General features: G+C 41.0%; 1 protein-coding gene across 2 annotated transcripts in view; it reads left to right on the top strand.

Moving 5' to 3' along the window:
* LOC134927888 (cadherin-9-like) overlaps window positions 1-19,920 on the top strand; it is a 372,116-nt gene that overhangs the window by 230,452 nt on the left and 121,744 nt on the right. For both annotated transcript variants that reach the window (XM_063922970.1, XM_063922969.1), the window contains exons 11-12: window positions 9,910-10,046; window positions 10,620-10,741. In XM_063922970.1, the coding sequence (XP_063779040.1) occupies window positions 9,910-10,046; window positions 10,620-10,741 (259 nt within the window). The remainder of the gene's footprint in view (window positions 1-9,909; window positions 10,047-10,619; window positions 10,742-19,920) is intronic.

Below are 19,920 nucleotides of genomic sequence, written 5' to 3'. Positions count from 1 at the left end.
ATTTTCCCACATGTAATGCAAGCACAATATTGGTGGCGTTGTCCGATATCACAAATCACCAGGAGAGTCTATTTGGAGGTAGCCATTGTGCGATGATGTCCCTCAGTTTCCGTAAGAGGTTGTCATTGGTGTGCCTCTTATGGAAAGCGGTGACACATAGCATAGCCTGCCTAGGAAAGAGTTGGCGTTTGCGAGATGCTGCTACTGGGGCCGCTGCTGTTGTTGCTTTGGGAGACCATACATTTACCCAGTGGGCTGTCACAGTCATATAGTCCTTAGTCTGCCCTGTTCCACTTGTCCACATGGCCATGGTTGAGTAGACAGTGGGTGCAACTGCATTTTTTAGGACACTGAGGACACTTTTTCTGATGTGTCTGTACATTCTCAGTATTACCTGCCTAGTGAAATGGAACCTAGATGGGATTTGGTATTGGGGGTTACTACCTTCATCAATTATCTAGATCACACTGAACTAATGGCAGATACCGGACACACGTCTAACACCAACATAGCTGTTAAGGCCTCAGTTATCCACTTTGCAACAGGATGACTGCTGTCATATTTAGGACTGTTGGACAGTCAATTGCTTTCTGGAAATAGTACAAGTGGTCTTCCAAATTCCCCTCTGGAATGACGATCGACTCCAAGTAGCAACAACAGCAGCAGTAGGCGCTCCATTCAAGGAACCTCCGTAGGAATCTCGGTTAGGAGAGGATTCCTCAGTCTTGCAAGTGACATGGCCTGCAGGACTACTGATGTTCCTGACTGAGGAGGAAGTTGTCGTTGAGGGAGTTGGTGGTGTGGCTTGCAGGGGCATGGGTACAAGAGGCAGAAGGGATTTAGGTGTCAGTGGACTTCTTATGCTCTTACCCAAAGTTTCACAACTTGACACTGGCTTCTAATGAATGCACAGCAAGTGAGGTATAAGGGAGGATGTTCCTAGGTGGTTAACATCCGTACCCCTGTTGTCTGGATTTGTGGAGAAATAATTCCACACTGAAGAGTTAGCTTTTTTGGTATTTTGCCCAGGCATCACAATGGGCTTATTTATCACATGTACAACAGGTGTCTCCCATAGTGCCTGATTTAAACAAACCGCATCACCATCAGAATCCTCATCGTCAACTTCCTCCTCAGTGCCAGCAACACCCATATCCTCATCCTGGTGTACTTCAACAGTGACATCTTCAATTTGAATATCAGAAACTGGACTGTGGGTTCTACTTCCAGCACTTGCAGAGGGTGTGCAAATGATAGAAGGAGCCAGCTCTTCCCATCCAGTGTTGGGAATGTTAGGCGTTGCAACTGCCGACACACTTGGACTCTCCTTGGGGATTTGTGTTACCATCTTAGAATGGCCAGTTCTTTTCTGTGCTTTTGCCATCTTAACTCTTATCATTTTTATTGCGGGTGGATGAGGGCTTCCATCGTCATGTGAAGCTGAACCACTAGTCATGAACATAGGCCAGGGCCTTAGCCGTTCCTTGCTACTCCGTGTCTTAAATGGCATATTGGCAAGTTTACGTTTCTCATCAGACTATTTTATTTTTTGGGGTGGTCTTTTTACTGAACTTTGGCTTTTTGGATTTTACATGCCCTCTACTATCACATTGGGCATCGGCCTTGAAGACAATGTTGATGGCATTTTATTGTCTATGTCATGACTAGTGGCAGCAGCTTCAGCACTAGGAGAAAGTGGTTTTTATCTTTCCCTATTTTATCCTCCAAATTTTTGTCTCTATTATTTTTCTGGAGTTATATAACAATATGCAGTACAGGAGGGTGTACCTCTACACCACACAGTGCATACCCTGTGAAAATTATTTGGATTAAATATTCATAAACCTTTTATTTGGAGTAAATAACATACAGCACAGGACAGCACCAATGAATTTATATGGTAGCACCACTGGACTGGATTTATACGGCAGTACCACTGGAATTATATGGCAGTATCACTGGAATTATATGGCAGTATCACTGAAATTATTCGGCAGTATCACTGGAATTATGAAGCAGTACCACTGGACTTATACAGCAGTATCACTGTACTGGATTTATACGGCAGTATCACTGGATTTATACGCCAGTACCACTAGAATTATACGGCAGTATCACTGGACATATATGGCAGTATCACTGGAATTATATGGCAGTATCACTGGAATTATACGGCAGTATCACTGGAATTATACGGCAGTACCACTGGACTTATACGACAGTACCACTGGACTGAATTTATACTGCTGTATCACTGGATTTATATGCCAGTACCACTGGAATTACACAGCAGTATCACTTGAGTTATACGGAAGTATCACAAGAATGATATAGCAGTACCACTGGACATATATGGCAGTACCACTTGACTGTACCATGGCAGTATCACTGGACTTATATGGAAGTACCACTGGACTGGATTTATACAGCAGTATCACTGGATTTTTACGCCAGTATAACAAGAATTATACGGCAGTATCACTGAAATTATATGGCAGTACCACTGGACATATACGGCAGTACCACTGGACTGGATTTATACGCCAGTACCACTGGATTTATATGGCAGTACCACTGGACATATCAATGGACTGGATTTATATGCCAATACCACTGGATTTATATGCCAGTACCACTGGACATATACGGCAAAATCACTGGATTTATTCAGCAGTACCACAGGATTTATACAGCAGTACCACTGGACATATACAGCAGTATCACTGGATTTAAACGGCAGTACCAATGGACATATACGGCAGTATCAATGGGCTGGATTTATACACCAGTACCACTGGATTTATATGCCAGTACCACTGGAATTATACAAAAGTATCACTGGAATTATACGGCAGTACCACTGGCCATATACGGCAGTATCCCTGGACTGGATTTATAAGCTAGTACCACTGGATTTATATGGCAGTACCACTGGACATATACGGCAGTATCACTGGATTTATACGGCAGTATCACTGGACATATATGGTAGTATCACTGTACTGGATTCATACGCCAGTACCACTGAATTTATACAGCATGACCAATGGACATATACAGTAGTATCACTGGAATTATATGGTAGTACCACTGAACATATACGGCAGTATCACTGGACTGGATTTATACGCCAGTACCGCTGTAATTATACGCAAGTACCACTAGATTATACAGCAGTATCACTGGAATTATATGGCAGTATCACTGGAATTATATGGCAGTACCACTGGACATATACGGCAGTATCACTGGACATATACAGCAGTATCACTGGACTGGATTTATATGCCAGTATCACTGGAATTATCTGGCAGTACCACTGGACATATACGGCAGTATCACTGGATTTATACAGCAGTACATATACGGCAGTATCAATGGACATATACAGCAGTATCACTGGACATATATGGCAGTACCACTGGATATATACAGCAGCACAGGGACACCACCACTGGACTGATGCCGGATTACACAGCACCACTGCAGTGGACTGGACTTACACAGTAGCACTGGAAATATGGCAGCAGAGGACACCACCACTGTGACTGGACTGATGCAGCACAAAACACTACCACTGTACTGATGCAGGACAACACAGCACCCCTGCAATGGACTGGACTTATACAGCAGCACTGGACATATGGCAGCAGAGTACACCACCACTGTGACTGGACTGATGCAACACAAGACACTACCACTGTACTGATGCAGGACACTGAGGACGGAGACACGTCCTCTCTCCACACTCTCCAAGTCTCCAATGCCGGAGTGAAAATTGCGGCAATATACGCGGCTCCTTATATGGAATCCAAACCCCACGAGAATCCGACAACGGGATGATGACTTTTTGCCTCATTCTGGTTTCCGAGTCAGGCGGGAAAACCCAAGCCTGACTCGGATCCAGGCTCGGCCAGTGAAGTTTGGGTGGGTTCAGTTCTCAGTGCACCGAATCCGCTCATCACTGATATATATATATATATATATATATATATATATATATAAAATAGCAAATATGAGCAACTGAAAGGTGATTTCTTGCAATTTGCTCTTGTAATAACTCCAAAATATTGTTGATGGCAGTCAAAACATAAAAATGTACTTTGTCCTATCTTAAAATATTTAATCATGTGGGTGCATTCTTACAAAGTATTTTAAGATACATTCACATCAGGCTGTAACTGTTTGACCTCAGATCTGTGGCCTACTTAATGAAGCAGTGTAGGTGCAGTTATTTTATTGACTCTTGTAATTTTAGTGTTTTGAAACTTTCAAAACATTATGGTATATGATTTTCTGTTATCTTTAACAAACAGCTATATAAAAAGGAAAAACTTCTTTAAATCATTTGCTAACTTCTTCAGGACAAAATCATTTATACCAGGACCTCATTCCGAGATTTTTTTAATTGCTTTGTTCCAAAGAAAGACTAGTTTATAAAAGTGTGAAATTGTTCTTTGCCAATCACACATTTAGGATGTAAACTCATCAATCATTAATTTAATTATTGTAAAAAAATGAGTAAGGATTAGCCTAGATATTAAAATCATTCACTTTGTCATTGAGAGACTTGCTGTAGACATGGTTTTCAATCCCAGTGCCAATTTCTTGTAACATTAGAAATGTAAGTGGAGGTGTTTAACATGCTAAAAACACTCTATTTTAATATAAATTTTTTGATGCAAAAACTTGTTTTTCTTTTAAATGCTCCATGAATAGAGTACATAGCAATTTTATGGCCCATTTGCGTAGATGTACTGTGTCATCATTAGATTTTTGTTTAATTTTACTGTTTATCATAGGGTTTTAAAAGTGTAAATGACAGTCATCTATCATACTCTAGCCCCATTTTTTATTAAATTCCCTTTATTTCTCTCAGTATAATGCTTTACTTTTATACAATTTAAACATTTATAAAATGCACTTTACCTGTGCAATAGACGAGCCATTAAAAATAGAAAGCTAAGTTCTGAATCAGAGGTGCTGATTTTCACAAAGTTGAGTGACTTGCAATTTCACATACTGTACATGAAAAGTTCTGAAAACTTTGCATTGGTGCATGCATTACCCTGAGTTCACACTGTTGCAATGAGGACAGATGGTATCAGAAATGGTGCATAAAACTGATGGGTGTTATTGGACAGTGACTGGCAGCTGGCCTAAAGTGAATGAAAAGAAAGTGAGACTTGTAAGCATTTTATGGGAGTGTCAAGGGCATGTCAGGGAAAGCAACTGCATTCTAAGATGCAAAACCATTTCCACAGGGCCATGTTAAGAGACAGAAACATCACTTTCCATAGGGCTGGTGTATATGTTGAAAGCGCACATGATAGTGCACAGGTTACAGCATGCATAGCAGTGTTACTCTATGCAGGGGCATAGTAAGTGAGTGTCTCAGTAGTTTCACATTCAGATGCAGGCAACTGCACAAGGTGAATGCTGAACCTAGCATTTAACAGAACAAAATGTAAGTTGCTCAAATCAATTAGGAAGTACAATTCAGGTGCATGAAAGGGAGGGGGTAGTCTGGCTAGAAATACATTGGGGATAAACCCCTGGTGTCCCCCAGCACACCGAGCTGTACCTGTACCAAGACATGAAAGACTATATATATACATATAATAGCACCACCAGCATCAGAGGAGCCTTGTCGGGGCCTGGTGGCTTATCATACGTTTGCAAACTGTATGTAACTAAGACCTCTGGATTTCTATTATATGTATATATATAGTCTTTCATGTCTTGGTACAGGTACAGCTCGGTGTGCTGTGGGACACCAGGGGTTTATCCCCAATGTATTCCTGAATCTAGCATTTGCATGTTATTTCTCCCGCAACCCTGCCAACAGACACAAGTGAGGATGCAGCAGTCTCTGACTATGAATCTGGCCAACTACGTGATGTCCAAATGCCACTCATTTCACAGTTCTCAGTCCACTTCCTGAAATAATGTCATTTAATAGTCTATATTTTTTTAAACTACTCCTCAAAAGAAACTGCCTATATGATTAGACTCCCTGGTCTAATATTACATAAAATCCAGAATAAGTTAATTTTTAAATAAGTGGATATTGTATTTAATTCTACTTATATAAAAATTGTATGTTGTACATATTGACAGTATTAAATGTATCTTCCATAAATTACATTTATTACATGTTTATAAAGTACAGCTTCCTAATTAGAGGTTTTTTTTTTTTAAATAAGAACTGCTTAATACTTCTTTATTCAGACCCTCTTTTGAGGTGGAAACAGCTGTAGATATGCCTATCAGGTGTGAGTGTTTGACCACTGCCACTAGATCCCTGCTGATGATTATGATCTACAGCACAGATGAAAGTATAGAAAAATGCATAAATAAACAATAAAAATATATTTATTCCAAGAGACCAGTATATCAAAGAATAACATGGTACATCCCGTTAACATGGAATAACTGCTATCAGCTATACAGGGAAAATGTATGCTGGGCATCTTTGACTTTACACAGAGGTTTTCCTCACACTAAGGTTTTCCTTATATACTGTCATCAACCCAGCATGTCATAGCATAGTACAGATGTAGCCACACTCATCAAGCCTGCGGCAAGCCAGATGCAGCAAATCTACCCACGACTAGGATGTAGACGTGTGACTAAGTACAAGCACCCATAGGAATACTAAGGTGCAGCTTGGCGTACTAAGGGGGTAATTCAGACCTGATCGCTGCTGTGCATTTTTGCAGAGCATGCGTTCAGGTCCAAACTGCGCATGAGTATGTACTGCAATGCACAGGCTAGTCACGGGTCGCTCAGCGATAGGTTTGTGTGACGGATCCGTTCCCACTGGTGATCGCAAGGAGATTTATAGGATGAAGGCGTTTGTGGGTGTCAACTTGACACCTCCCTCTCCTTTGCACCCTACATCCAAGCTCTGGCACAATCTTGTCGGTTTCAGCTATGCAACATTGCTCGCATCAGGCCATTTCTCTCCCAGAGTGCAACTAAACTTACATCCACTCACTGGTCATCTCACGACTCGACTACTGCAGCGTTCTCCTCACTGGCCTCACTTGCTCCCACCTTGCTCCCCTCCAATCTGTCCTCAACTCCGCAGCTAGGCTCATCTTCCTCTCCCGCCGCTCCACTTCTGCCACTCCCCTTCGACAAAATCTACACTGGCTCCCATTCCCCTACAGAATCCTCTTCAAACTCATCACCCTCACATACAAGGCCATCTCTAATTCCACTGTTCCCTACATCTCCTGCCTCGTCTCCCTTCATACTCCCTCCCAACTTCTACGGTCGTCTGATGACCGTCGCCTCTCCTCTGCCTTGGTCACTGCTTTCCATGCACGAGTTCAGGGTTTTGCCCGTGCTGCACCCCTTCAGTGGAATGCGCTCCCCCGCTCCATTAGACTCTCCCCGACCTTGCAAAGCTTCAAACGGGCACTGAAAACCCACCTATTTATCAAAGCGTACCCCTCCAATGCATAACCTAGTCCTTAGGCTGCTCCTGCATCCCCCTGCCCCATGCCTTGAACATCTCTGCTTTGCTTGCATACCACCATCAGGCTTCCTCCTGCTTGCTTGCACCTCATGTCATCTGTCTGTCGCCCCTCCCCACTAGACTGTTAGCTCTTCAGAGCAGGGCCCTCTTTCCTCTTGTTTTCTAAGCCCTCTTATCGACACATTTCACTCAGTGACCATCTTTACCTACTTTTTCTCCTACTGGTAAAGGCTCCTCTCTATGTCTGCCAGCCCCAAGTAGTACAATGATTACTCCCTTGCTACTTCCATCTGAGCTGTATTGTTTTGAGCATTGTGGTGCTCTTTGTTACCTGCACTCCATTTTTGTTATTTATTTACTGTTATGCTAAATTTTGTCTCCCTGTACTGTCCTTTGTACGGTGCTGCGAAACACTTGTGGCGCCTTATAAATAAAATGTAACAATAATAATAATAATAATAATAATAATAATAACTGACTGTTTTCAAGGAGTGTCTGGAAAAACACAGGCGTGTCCATGCATTTGCAGGGAGGGTTCCTGACATCAATTCTGGTCCCAGACAGGCTGATGTGATCGCAGAGGCTGAGTAAGTTCTGGGCTGCGCAGAGACTGCATAATATCTGGTTGTACATCTCTGCTACACATGCGTTCGCACACTTGCACAGCTAAAATACACTCCCACTGTAGGCGGTGACTATCTGATCGCAGCAGTGAAAAAATCACTTGCTGTTAATCAGGTCTGAATTAGGCCCTAAGTCGCACATTTGCCTAGGCATGGCGCATGTGCCTGTGCGGCCATGACACAGGTTGGATATGAGTGCCTACATCTGTACTTGTGGTAACTTTTTCAAAGGGACAGCACACTATTCAGAAACCAAAGTTTTTTGGTACCAGTCCAAACTGTGAGCTCCAGTGCTATAAACAATTTGAGGGAGGAGAGGCATGTCATTTTTTTTATTTATTGATTTTTTTAATAGACACACTTCATTATTATCAAGTTGATAATTTGGAATTATGCCTCAAGTTTGCTTCGATATGTACTGTATCCAGGAGCGGTTCTTGCTGTGGGCAAGCAGTGATTTGGGGTGCAGTCACAGTCATCCCGCAGGCGCCAGCCACCTACCCGCTCTCCGGCTGCAGCAGACTCCATGGGATGTGTGGGGGTCCGCTGCAGCCGGCGCACCTTTCAGACGCTAGAGGTCATTATTGACCTCTAGTGTCTGTGCGGCGCTGCTTTGGGAGAGACATCATGATGCAGCAGTCGAGAAGCAGGAGCGGGGCAGTGGTAAGTATTGTTTTTTTATTTTTGCGTGTGTTTGTAAGCGGCTACTAAGAGGCACAGCAACAGGGCGCACAACTACTGGGGACACAGTGACAGGGGGCACAACTCCTGGGGACATAGCTACAGGGGGCAAATCTACTGGGGGCAAATCAACTGGGAGGCACAAGTTCTTGGAGAAAATCTACTGGAGGCACAGCTACTGGGGGCATAACTGTGGCCATGCCCCTCCCCTATGAAGACATGCCCCTATTTTTTTTACGCTCGCCTTTGGCGCACACTGTTTTGCTACCCAATGGAGATTGATTTGCAAATGGTGTATGAGTCTCCTTAGTCATAGAGTAGGTGTAGCCATATAAGGTTTTAACAAAATATTTTTTCCATTTGTAAGAATTTATGTCTACATAGTTATTTAATTGTTTTATATAACTACATTTAATCAAAGTTAGCACATACTTCATAATAGCGCCATAAATATACACAAGTGTATATATTATGTTCTACCATTAAAGATTTAATGGCTTCAAAAGCTTGGGGCCGAATGTAATGACGCATGAGTTTGGCGGTCGATCTCAGACATTTCTTTAAAGGGGAAGTCATTTACAACGCATGTTTATTTGCAATTTATCACTCTCCAAGGCTTGATAAATCTGGGTCTAAATCTCCAAACTCAACTCTCCAGCCCTTACTAATCTCTCAATGGTCTGCTCATTGACCCCCCACTGATATCCACTTTATACTTCAGCCTCCATGCTAGCCTCCAAAAAAATCTACCCAGCTGTTCATTTATGCTTTTTCCACTCTTTCTGCCAGTATTCTTCTGCCCACATTCTTACTTCATGGTGCCTACAATTTCTGTCTAAATATCACCTTTCTCTATTAGAGCTCTCTGGAGGATTCTCCTTTTTCTTCAAATTCTGTTCTATCATGCTTTGCTTTATAATCAGTCTTCTGAAGAAGACTGAAAAAAATATATAAAAAATAATATTCATTATATCTGCTACCCAAATTAGATTTTTTATTTGTATTGTATTTACTTTGATTACATTTATCATTATGAAAATTGCTTGAGTCTCATTAATATTATCTACAAATTCACTATTGTTTATTATAATAATAATTCAACCATTTCTTTACACACAGATATAGTATTGACCACAACACAGACCTGGAGGGAATATTTCAAATAAACTCATCGAATGGGTCTTTAACTTTAGTCAAATCTCTTGACCGTGAAACAACACCATGGCAAAACATAACAATATTGGCAACAGAGACAAGTGAGTTAGCATGGTTCAGCTTCCAATTCTTTATCAACTGTCATATAACATCATTTAGTCTAAGGCTTAAAATATTTATATTTTTCATTAAATATTTACTTGGTTGCAAGCTGATTACATAATCAGTGTGTTTTGTCCATGCAAACTATTAAAATGCCCAAAAGTATATAATTAACATATCAAATCCTTGTTTTACATACTGTATATTAAAAAAATATGTACTACATGCATTTATACTGTAGTTTATTTTGAGAATACAAATGTATTGCAGTTTAAGAAATTGATCAATAACTCTGCAATAGATATAACAGGCATTGAATTAAAAATATTTCTACAGTATTTTTAAAGAAGGTCATACCTCTTATATTGTTTGCAGTGATCATGTATGATAATGTGCTGTATGGTTACATTTGATTACATTTGGAACATTTAAAAAATCATACATTGTAGTACACAATTTATAAAGAATAAACTAAACAAAATTGTTAACTAAAAAGATGTTAGCTACATAGCAGCCAAAACATAACTTTATATCATATATTTTAATTGTCTCTGTGTCTATTTTTTTTAAAGAAAATCCCAATCTTAGTGGACATGTTCAAGTGTATATTAAGTTATTGGATATTAATGATCATGCACCAGAATTTGCACAACATTATGAGACTTTTGTGTGTGAAAATGCAAAGCCGGGTCAGGTAAGCAATAATCTTTTCATAAACCATATTCTCAAGTTGATTTATGTGCAATGAACACAATGTACAGTATTCAAATACAGGTTGAGTCTCCCATATACAAAATGCTAGGGACCAGAAGTATGTTGTATTTATCAGATTTTTCCATATTTTTGAATATTTGCACACAATAATGAGATATCTTGAGGTTGGGACCCAATTCTAAACATCCTCACCTCCCACAATTTCATTATCCATTGATGGCATGACTATCTCCTCTAGCCCCAAAGTACGCTGTCTTGGTGTAATCCTTGACTCCTCCCTCTCTTCAAACCACACATTCAGCACCTCTCACAAACCTGTCATTTTCATCTCAAAAACATTTCCAGGATCAGACCGTTTCTCACCCAGGATGCCACTAAGATCATTATTCACTCACTGATTATTTCCAGACTGGACTACTGTAATCTCCTCCTAACTGGCCTCCCTGACAATTACCTCTCTCCACTCCAATCTATCCTCAATGCTGCTGCCCAGCTTATCTTCCTCACCAAACGCACTACATCCACCTCCCCTCTCCTACAAGCCCTTCACTGGCTTCCCTTCCCTTTCAGAATCCAATTCAAACTTCTCACTCTCACTTACAAAGCACTCACCCACTCCTCTTCCATTTACATCTCTGACCTTATCTCCCTTTACTCTCCCACCCGTCCTCTTCGCTCTGCTAATGCGCGCCGGCTCTCCTGTCTTCTGATTACTTCCTCCCACTCCTATCTCCAAGATTTTTCACGTGCTGCTCCCTTCCTCTGGAATTCTTTACCTCTCCCCCTCAGACTCTCCACCTCTCTACAAAACTTCAAACGGGCTCTTAAGACCCATTTATTTACCAAACCCAGCCAAATATCATCCTAACCCTCTGTTCTACGCTCTCTATGTACCCCATCTGTGTCACCCCTGTCTGTCTACCCCTTCCCTTGGATTGTAAGCTCTCACAAGTAGGGCCCTCTTCCCTCATGTGCTTATCCTTTTCTTACTTTAATAATCCTCAACTGCCCAAATCAAGCAGTTTTTTGGCCACCTGGAACTTCTCTGTCATTTACTGGTGTATTTATGCTTAGTTACCCTGTACTTGTCCTAAATAGTCATCAACTGTAAGTCACTGTTTTCCTGTTTTGATTATGTGCATATGTACTCTGTAATTGGGCGCTGCGGAACCCTTGTGGCGCCATATAAATAAAGGATAATAATAATAATAATAGGCTGCATATATGTTTCATTTACACTTTATACACAAAGTCTGGAGACAATTTTGTGCATTAAATAAAGTTTGTTAACATTGAACCATCAGAGAGCAAAGGTTTCACTATTTCAGTTGAGCTCCAAAAAATCTGCATTTCAGAATATTTCATATTTCAGAATTTTTGATTTGGGAGACTCCACTTGCATAGCGCTTTAAATCTGTATGTTAACCACAGTTACTTGCTATGCACTAACCTATGGACTATGCTTGTGCAAAGGATTTATAAATGAAAAGTTTTTTTGCATAGTACATAGAAAAGAAGGATTTTTTCCTTTTTTACACTTTGCAATCAGCTCTCTGACTAGTTTATGTATGTTATTGTCTAGCATAGATACTAGTTTTGGAGGTTCCAAAGGAAAATTAAAAATCCATTTACCTCCTAAACATCCAGTGTAGGTGACGCCGAGATCCAAAGTAATCAAATGCCCAACAGTTTGGCATGCTGACTAATAGGGACTATTCCCACTCGTGGGTGTCCATGACACCCATAGCCTGCAAGGGTCTCTGTTGCACCCACCCATTCTGCTGTCAGGATCCCGAGGTCAATATGCTAACCTCCGGGTACTCTTTTCTTACTGACAGGTCACACTGATAATACTGATCCCCATCTATTATATAAGCTTTTACTCTTATGTATAAAGGGAGTGATTCAGAGTTGATCGTAGCTGTTCTAAATTTAGCATAGCTACGATCACGCACACTGACATGCGTGGGGATGCCCAGCACAGGGCTAGCCCGCCCCGCATGTCAGTCCGTGCCACATCGCAGAAGTACAAAAGCATTGCACAGCGGCGATGCTTGTGTACTTCAGGAGTAGCTCCCAGCCAGCGCAGCTCCTGCGCACTGGGCGAGAGCTACTCATCGCTGCCTGGGTCGCAGCAGCTGCATGTGATGTCACAGCCACCGCGGCCTGCCCACGGCACGGTATGGCCACACTTGTGTTGGCCGGACTGTGCCCCTTAAATAGCCACCCCACCCCCTCCCACTCAGCAACTGCCTCTGCCTGTCAATCAGGCAGAGGCGATTGCTAGCTAAAGACGGCCGTTGGCTGTCTGGCATGTGCTGGTGCACTGTGGCGCTGGCGCATGCGCAGTTCAGGCCTGATCACTGCTGTGCAAACACACACAGCACCGATCAGGTCTGAATTAGCCCCAAAATGTAATTACTGTGATCATCTAATAACAAGTGAGTGTCTACTGTATATCTGAACTTGATAACTAAAGGTTGTAGCAGAATTACACCATATTTTATGCCTCACTTGTGGCTGTCATAACTTATCCAGAAAATGTTTTCTGTTTATTGCACAAATAATGTTTTCCTAAATATTTCACCAGGGGACAAACATTTACTCTTATTAGGGATTCATCTACATACCATACTAGCTAGAACTCATTATTTGGCCTGATACTGATTTCTATCTGAGTATTATTCTAATACAGTATCAGATATACAGAAATGGGTTCTCTGCGCACTGAGGTGTTAATCTGAGGTGGGGTGTGCTGCTGGTAATGAGGGGTGTCCCACCCCCCCTTAAATGGTAAGTATACAGATGTGGATAAATCCACAGGGAACCAGCGCTCAAACCCTATTTGTAGTGGTGAATGATACGGTTATAAAGTGAAACTAAAATCAATAATGAAAAAGCAGGTAATATACTTAAGATTGTTTATTCTAAGATGCTGAGATACTTTCTTTCCCAAAAGGTATAAATTCGGTTTAAAAGTCAATCAGTGATTGGGGCACGCTCCTGGTTTGAGCTTAAATTCTGAAGTGCAAGGTTCAATTGAAAGAACAAATGCTGTAATCTTTGTAAAGTCGAAAAAAAGAAAAAGAAAAATGCCACAAAAAAATAATAATGATAATATGTACTAAAGTCCAAACGGTTTACAAGTCTATACAGACTGCGGCGTCCCGCTAATCTGTGCTCTGAAGTGAAGGATTCTCTTGTGAAGTAATGAACAGTTGACAGCGGTAGTGTATGCTTTGGTTAGAGTGGAGAATAAGGACCCTGGACTGGCGCTATTCCTCCTGCAGCACGTCCAACAGTAGAGCGCCCGAATCAGGCCCGCTCTGCGGGGCCGCTGACCTGGGGTATGCGCCTGTCACGGAGGCGAAGTGGACCCGGCCGGAGCTCTCCAAGCGGCTGGCCGCGCCTCTCCTCCTCCTACAGGGACATTGCGGAAAGGATTAGCAGTACTGTCCTTCTTTGCAGTGAACATTCGTCCTCAGTCCAATTGCACGGCTACAAAGCAGATCGCCACTAAGCGATGGGTTTATGCGAGGGGTCTGGTCGCACGGGCGATCACAAGGAGATTGACAGGAAGAGGGCGTTTTTGGGTGGCAACTGTCTGTTTTCAGGGATGCGCATGCGCAGTTCAGACCTGATCGCAGGCTGTGAGAAAATGCAGCCTAGCAATCAGGTCTGAATTACTCCCATTGTCTGAATATTACAGGAATTTATGCACATATGCTATCTGAAAAATTCTAATTGTTTGTAAAAATATCATTTATTTTATATATTCAATTTTCCTAATTTTCTTCATCCCAGTGGAATGTTATCTATCCCATACGTAATCAACACCTATGCAGCGCTACTTTACACTATTGTGTGCTCAGGTCAAACACACCAGATCAGCGCCTGTACCATACTTGGATTAGGTAATTCCTGTCTTAAATCACCCAGAAACAGTTGCAGCTCATTGCTGCTGAGTCAGGCAATTAATAGATGCAGACAGTCAAGTTAATATTGAGCAGGAAGTCTGAGCATCCCGAGTGGTAGAATAGTAGTACTGCCATGATTCGTGACACACATTCTGAATGACCAAATGACACAAAATTGCAATAGATACAAAAAATGTAAAAAATGGTGCCAGACCTCCAGTATTTGTTCACACCACGGCATGGCCAATACCTACTGATTTTCACTCTAAGAAGTGAATATATGTGAATTTGCTTTTTAATTACATTTAAATAAATATTCTTACAGTACATCCGGCTTACTATAAATGTAAAACAAATATGTAATCTCTAAAAAAATTCAAAAAATATGTGTGCATATGTATAGCATATATATATATATATATATATATATATATATATATATATATATATATATATATATATATATATGTGTGTGAAGAAATAAAACACATTATAGTATTTAAAATGATATAGCACTTACATGGTGAAATAAAGTGGTAGCTGATGGTTAAGACTCTACTTATTTGGTAATGATATATTCGGTCACATGACCACCATTCCACCATTAGAATCATGAGCTCAGAAATACTAAAGAAGAAATGCAACCTAATGTGTACCATTAAAACTTTGCAAGCTTATTATAAAACAGAACTTTAAATTACCATTTTTAGGAACACACTAGTCCAGCAAATAAAAAATCCACAATCAGGAATAATGAAAGTTTAAAAAAGAGTTTTAATTCTGCAGTGACACACAAATGGTAAAAAACACATGTACAAGATTTTCAAAAATATGAGTTTATTTGTCCATTGGGAGAAGTCCAGGTACAGCAATATTAACGCTTTTTGTGATTAGCAGCAAAATTTCATATATATAATGACATGGTATAATGACAAAAAACTCACTAACATGATTGGACACATAAAATCACACGATCACTACTTCCAAATGTCATACTAACATCTGTAAAAAAAAAAACCTGTAAACAGCAACATCACAGAGATACTACTGACAAAAAGCAGCCCATCCATGCCTCACTGACAGCAGCCCATCCCTGCCTTATTGACCGCAGCCCATCCCTGCCTCACTGACAGCAGCCCCTCACTGCCTTACTGACAGCAGTCCCTCACTGCCTCACTGACAGGAGTCCCTCACTGCCTTACTGACATCAGCCCCTCACTGCCTCACTGGTAGACATACACATTTCTGATAGACAAATGTCAACCATTTTATTCACTTACACTGTTTTTTAGTTGCTTTTTCCATAAAAATAATTCAAATTAGGCATCCTATTCTAAACTATGTGTTCCTCCTATTCTGTGTCCATTTCACCCTATTTTGTCAGAACAAGGGCCATTTTAAAAGATAAATGTAACACTCTTGGGTGTGAGGTCGCACTTTGATATATGTATGCCTGGGTGTGGATCATTAGATCGACAGTGTCTAGGTCGACAATGTTTAGGTCGACCACTATAGTTTGACAGTCACTAGGTCGACAGGGTTTGAAAGTCGACAGGGTTTCTAGGTTGACATGTTCTACGTCGACAGGTCAAAAGGTCGACATGACTTTTTCATGTTTTTTTGCTGTCAATTTCTACATACAGTGACTGGGAAGCCCAATTAGTGCACCGTGTCCCCTTGCATGGCTTGCTTCGCTTGCCATGCTTCGGGCAAGGTGCCTCACTTTGCTACCGCTGCGCTCGGCACAGGTTACTATTCCCAATCGTAGTCTGCGTGGATCATTAAGTATGAAAAAGTAAAAAAAAAGAATAAAAATTTTAAAACCTCATGTCAAACTTTTGACCTGTCGAACTAGAACTTCAAACCCTGTCAACCTAGTGACTGTTGACCTATAGTGGTCCACCTAAACATTGTTGACCTATACACTGTCGATCTTCAGACCGGATCCCGTATGCCTTGGGTGAAGGGCCAGACTGCCCATTCTGTTAAAAGCAGAATGGTCGATGGGCTGTTGGGCTGGTCCAGCCATACAGAGAGCCAGGATGAGCATGTGCAGTGCAGTCTTCCAGCTCTCTTTTTGCTTACCCACCACCTGACGTATGAGTCTCTTAATGAAAGATGGGGGTGTGCTGCCAGGTCACACCCTCCTGACACATTGTATGTCCACTACAAGCAGTAGCCACACCCCATGTAATGTATGCAAGTGCACATTAAAATGCAATGGCTGAAAAGCAGCCCCAGTCTGTCACTGCTTAGGTGGTTTAAAGCAGTTGGCTTTGGGCCTTCAGCAAGACACACCAGGGATTGCGCTTATCATTGTGTGACCGAACACCCAAGAGTGGTAATTATATTGTATAATAAATATTAAAATATCTTTATGTATATATTCTGTACATTTGTAGTGGATTATATGACCATGATATAGCAATATTACTTAGATGAGTTTTTATTGCTTATATATATATATATATATATATATTGGAGACGTGCACCGGAAATTTTTCAGACTTTGTGTTTTGGTTTTAGATTTGGTTCCGCGGCCGTGTTTTGGATTCGGACGCGTTTTGGCAAAACCTCCCAGAAATTTTTTTGTCGGATTCGGGTGTTTTTTTTCAAATACCCCTCAAAAACAGCTTAAATCATAGACTTTTGGGGTAATTTTGATCCTATAGTTTTATTGACCTCAATAACCACAATTTCCACTCATTTCCAGTCTATTCTGAACACCTCACACCTCACAATACTATTTTTAGTCCTAAAATTTGCACCGAGGTCACTGGATGACTAAACAAAGCGACCCAAGATGGCGGCACAAACACCTGGCCCATCTAGGAGTGGCACTGCAGTGTCATACAGGATGGCACTTAAAAAAAATTGGCCCCAAACAGCACATGATGCAAAGAAAAGAGAAAAAGAGGTGCACTGTGGTCGTTGGATGGCTAAGCTAAGTGACACAAACAACTCAATATCACTGGAATTATTTGTTCTAATCAATGGTATTATTGGTCCAAATCACTTGAAGAAAATGACAAAATCACTGGAATTATTTGTTCTAATCAATGGTATTATTGATCCAAATCACTGGAAGAAAATGACAAAATCACTGGAATTATTTGTTCTAATCAATGGTATAATTGATCCAAATCACTGGAAGAAAATGATGATATCACTGGAATTATTCGTTCTAATCAATGGTATTATTGGTCCAAATCACTGGAAGAAAATGACAAAATCACTGGAATTATTCGTAAACATTTGTAGAAAGTCGCTGCTTTCTGATTACAGAAATGCTCCTGCGAATCCACAATCCTTTCCCAGAGGAAAAATAAATTGAGAAACCGTTGTTTGAGAACATTTGTTCTCTTTCCCTTACAAAGGAACAAACCACTTTCCAAGAAGACTGACGTTTTTGGGATTATGGAGACATAATGTTTTGGAATATAAATACTAAAGCAGGTGGTGTATTAGAGCAAAAGAATGCAAGAGACCAGCCATGCAGTTTCCGAAATATTATGACAAAATGTTACTGTATTTCATAAGCACTCATTCCTAACTCTGCTAAGTACTGTTTGGTATACTGTATCTGGCTTCCATGAGGTAGTTGTCCATTATTTCAGCTTCCATTGACCTTTTTGAAAGCAGTAGAAGTTATCAATTCTTTTTTTTTTTTTTTTCCCCTATTTTTAATTTTCTCCTGCATAGCCCAGTAAAATGTTGCAATGTTAAGTATTGACTTGTGCCTTCTGGGGGTCCACTTCTTCACCAAACCCAGCCAAATCTCATCCTATCCCTCTGTTTCACGTTCTCTATGTACCCCATCTGTATCACCCATGTCTGTCTACCCCTTCCCTTTAGATTGTAAACTCTCACGAGCAGGGCCCTCTTCCCTCATGTACTTATCATTTGTATTACTTTAATAATCTTCAACTGTACCACATCCAGCAGTCTTCTGCCACCTGATACTTATTCCAGTGTCATCTGCTGATGTAACTATGTTTATTTACCCTGTACTTGTCCTATACTGTCATTAACTGTAAATTGCTGTTTTCCTGTTGGATTATTTATGTACTCTGTAATTGGGTGCTATGGAACCCTTTTGGCGCCATATAAATAAAGGATAATAATAATAATATAGGGTGTATAATCACCAGGTGTATCTCACACATCGCTCAGTACAGTATACAGGGTGTATAATCCCCAGGTGTTTCTCACACATCGCTCAGTACAGATTACAGGATGTATAATCACCAGGTGTATAACACACATCGCACAGTACAGTATATAGGGTGTATAATCCCCAGGTGTATCTCACACATCACTCAGTACAGATTACAGGATGTATAATCACAAGGTGTATAACACACATCGCACAGTACAGTATATAGGGTGTATAATCCCCAGGTGTATCTCACACATCGCTCAGTACAGATTACAGGATGTATAATCACCAGGTGTATAACACACGTTGCACAGTACAGTATACATACTGGTCACAACAATGCAGCAGATATTGAGCACTGATCAGGATACTAGAAGTGACACAGAGCTGCAAGATACAGCAATGGCCTACTGTACTATACTATATATGTATACTGCTGGTCACCAAAATGCTGCACTGTCCTACTATATACTGCTCACAATAATGCAGCACAGATATGGAATGGATACTTGCAGTGACACAGAGCTGCAAGATACAGCAATGGCCTACTGTACAACTATATACTGTTGGTCACCAAAATGCTGCACTGTAATACTATATACTGTATACTGCTCACAATAATGCAGCACAGATATGGAATGGATACTTGCAGTGACACAGACCTGCAAGAAACAGCAATGGCCTTATGTTCAACTATATACTGTTGGTCACCAAAATGCTGCACTGTAATACTATATATACTGCTCACAAAAATGCACCACAGATATGGAATGGATACTTACAGTTACACGGAGCTGCAAGATACAGCAATGGCCTGCTGTACTGTACTACTATAATTAATTATATACTGGTCGTCCCCAGTCCCCACAATAAAGCACACTGAGCACAGATATTTGCAGCACACTGAGCACAGATATGGAGCGTTTTGAGGCAGAGAACGTAGATATTTTCAGCACACTGAGCACAGATATTTGCAGCACACAGACTACGGAGCTTTTCAGGGAGAGAACGCAACCACGTCCTCTCCGTTCAGTCTCCAATGCACGAGCGAAAATGGCGGCGACGCGCGGCTCTTTATATAGA

This window comes from Pseudophryne corroboree, chromosome 5 (assembly GCF_028390025.1).
Source record: "Pseudophryne corroboree isolate aPseCor3 chromosome 5, aPseCor3.hap2, whole genome shotgun sequence".
Classification (NCBI taxonomy): Eukaryota; Metazoa; Chordata; class Amphibia; order Anura; family Myobatrachidae; genus Pseudophryne; species Pseudophryne corroboree.
Note: the sequence above shows the minus strand (reverse complement) of the source record. Positions and strands in the feature narration are given on the sequence as shown.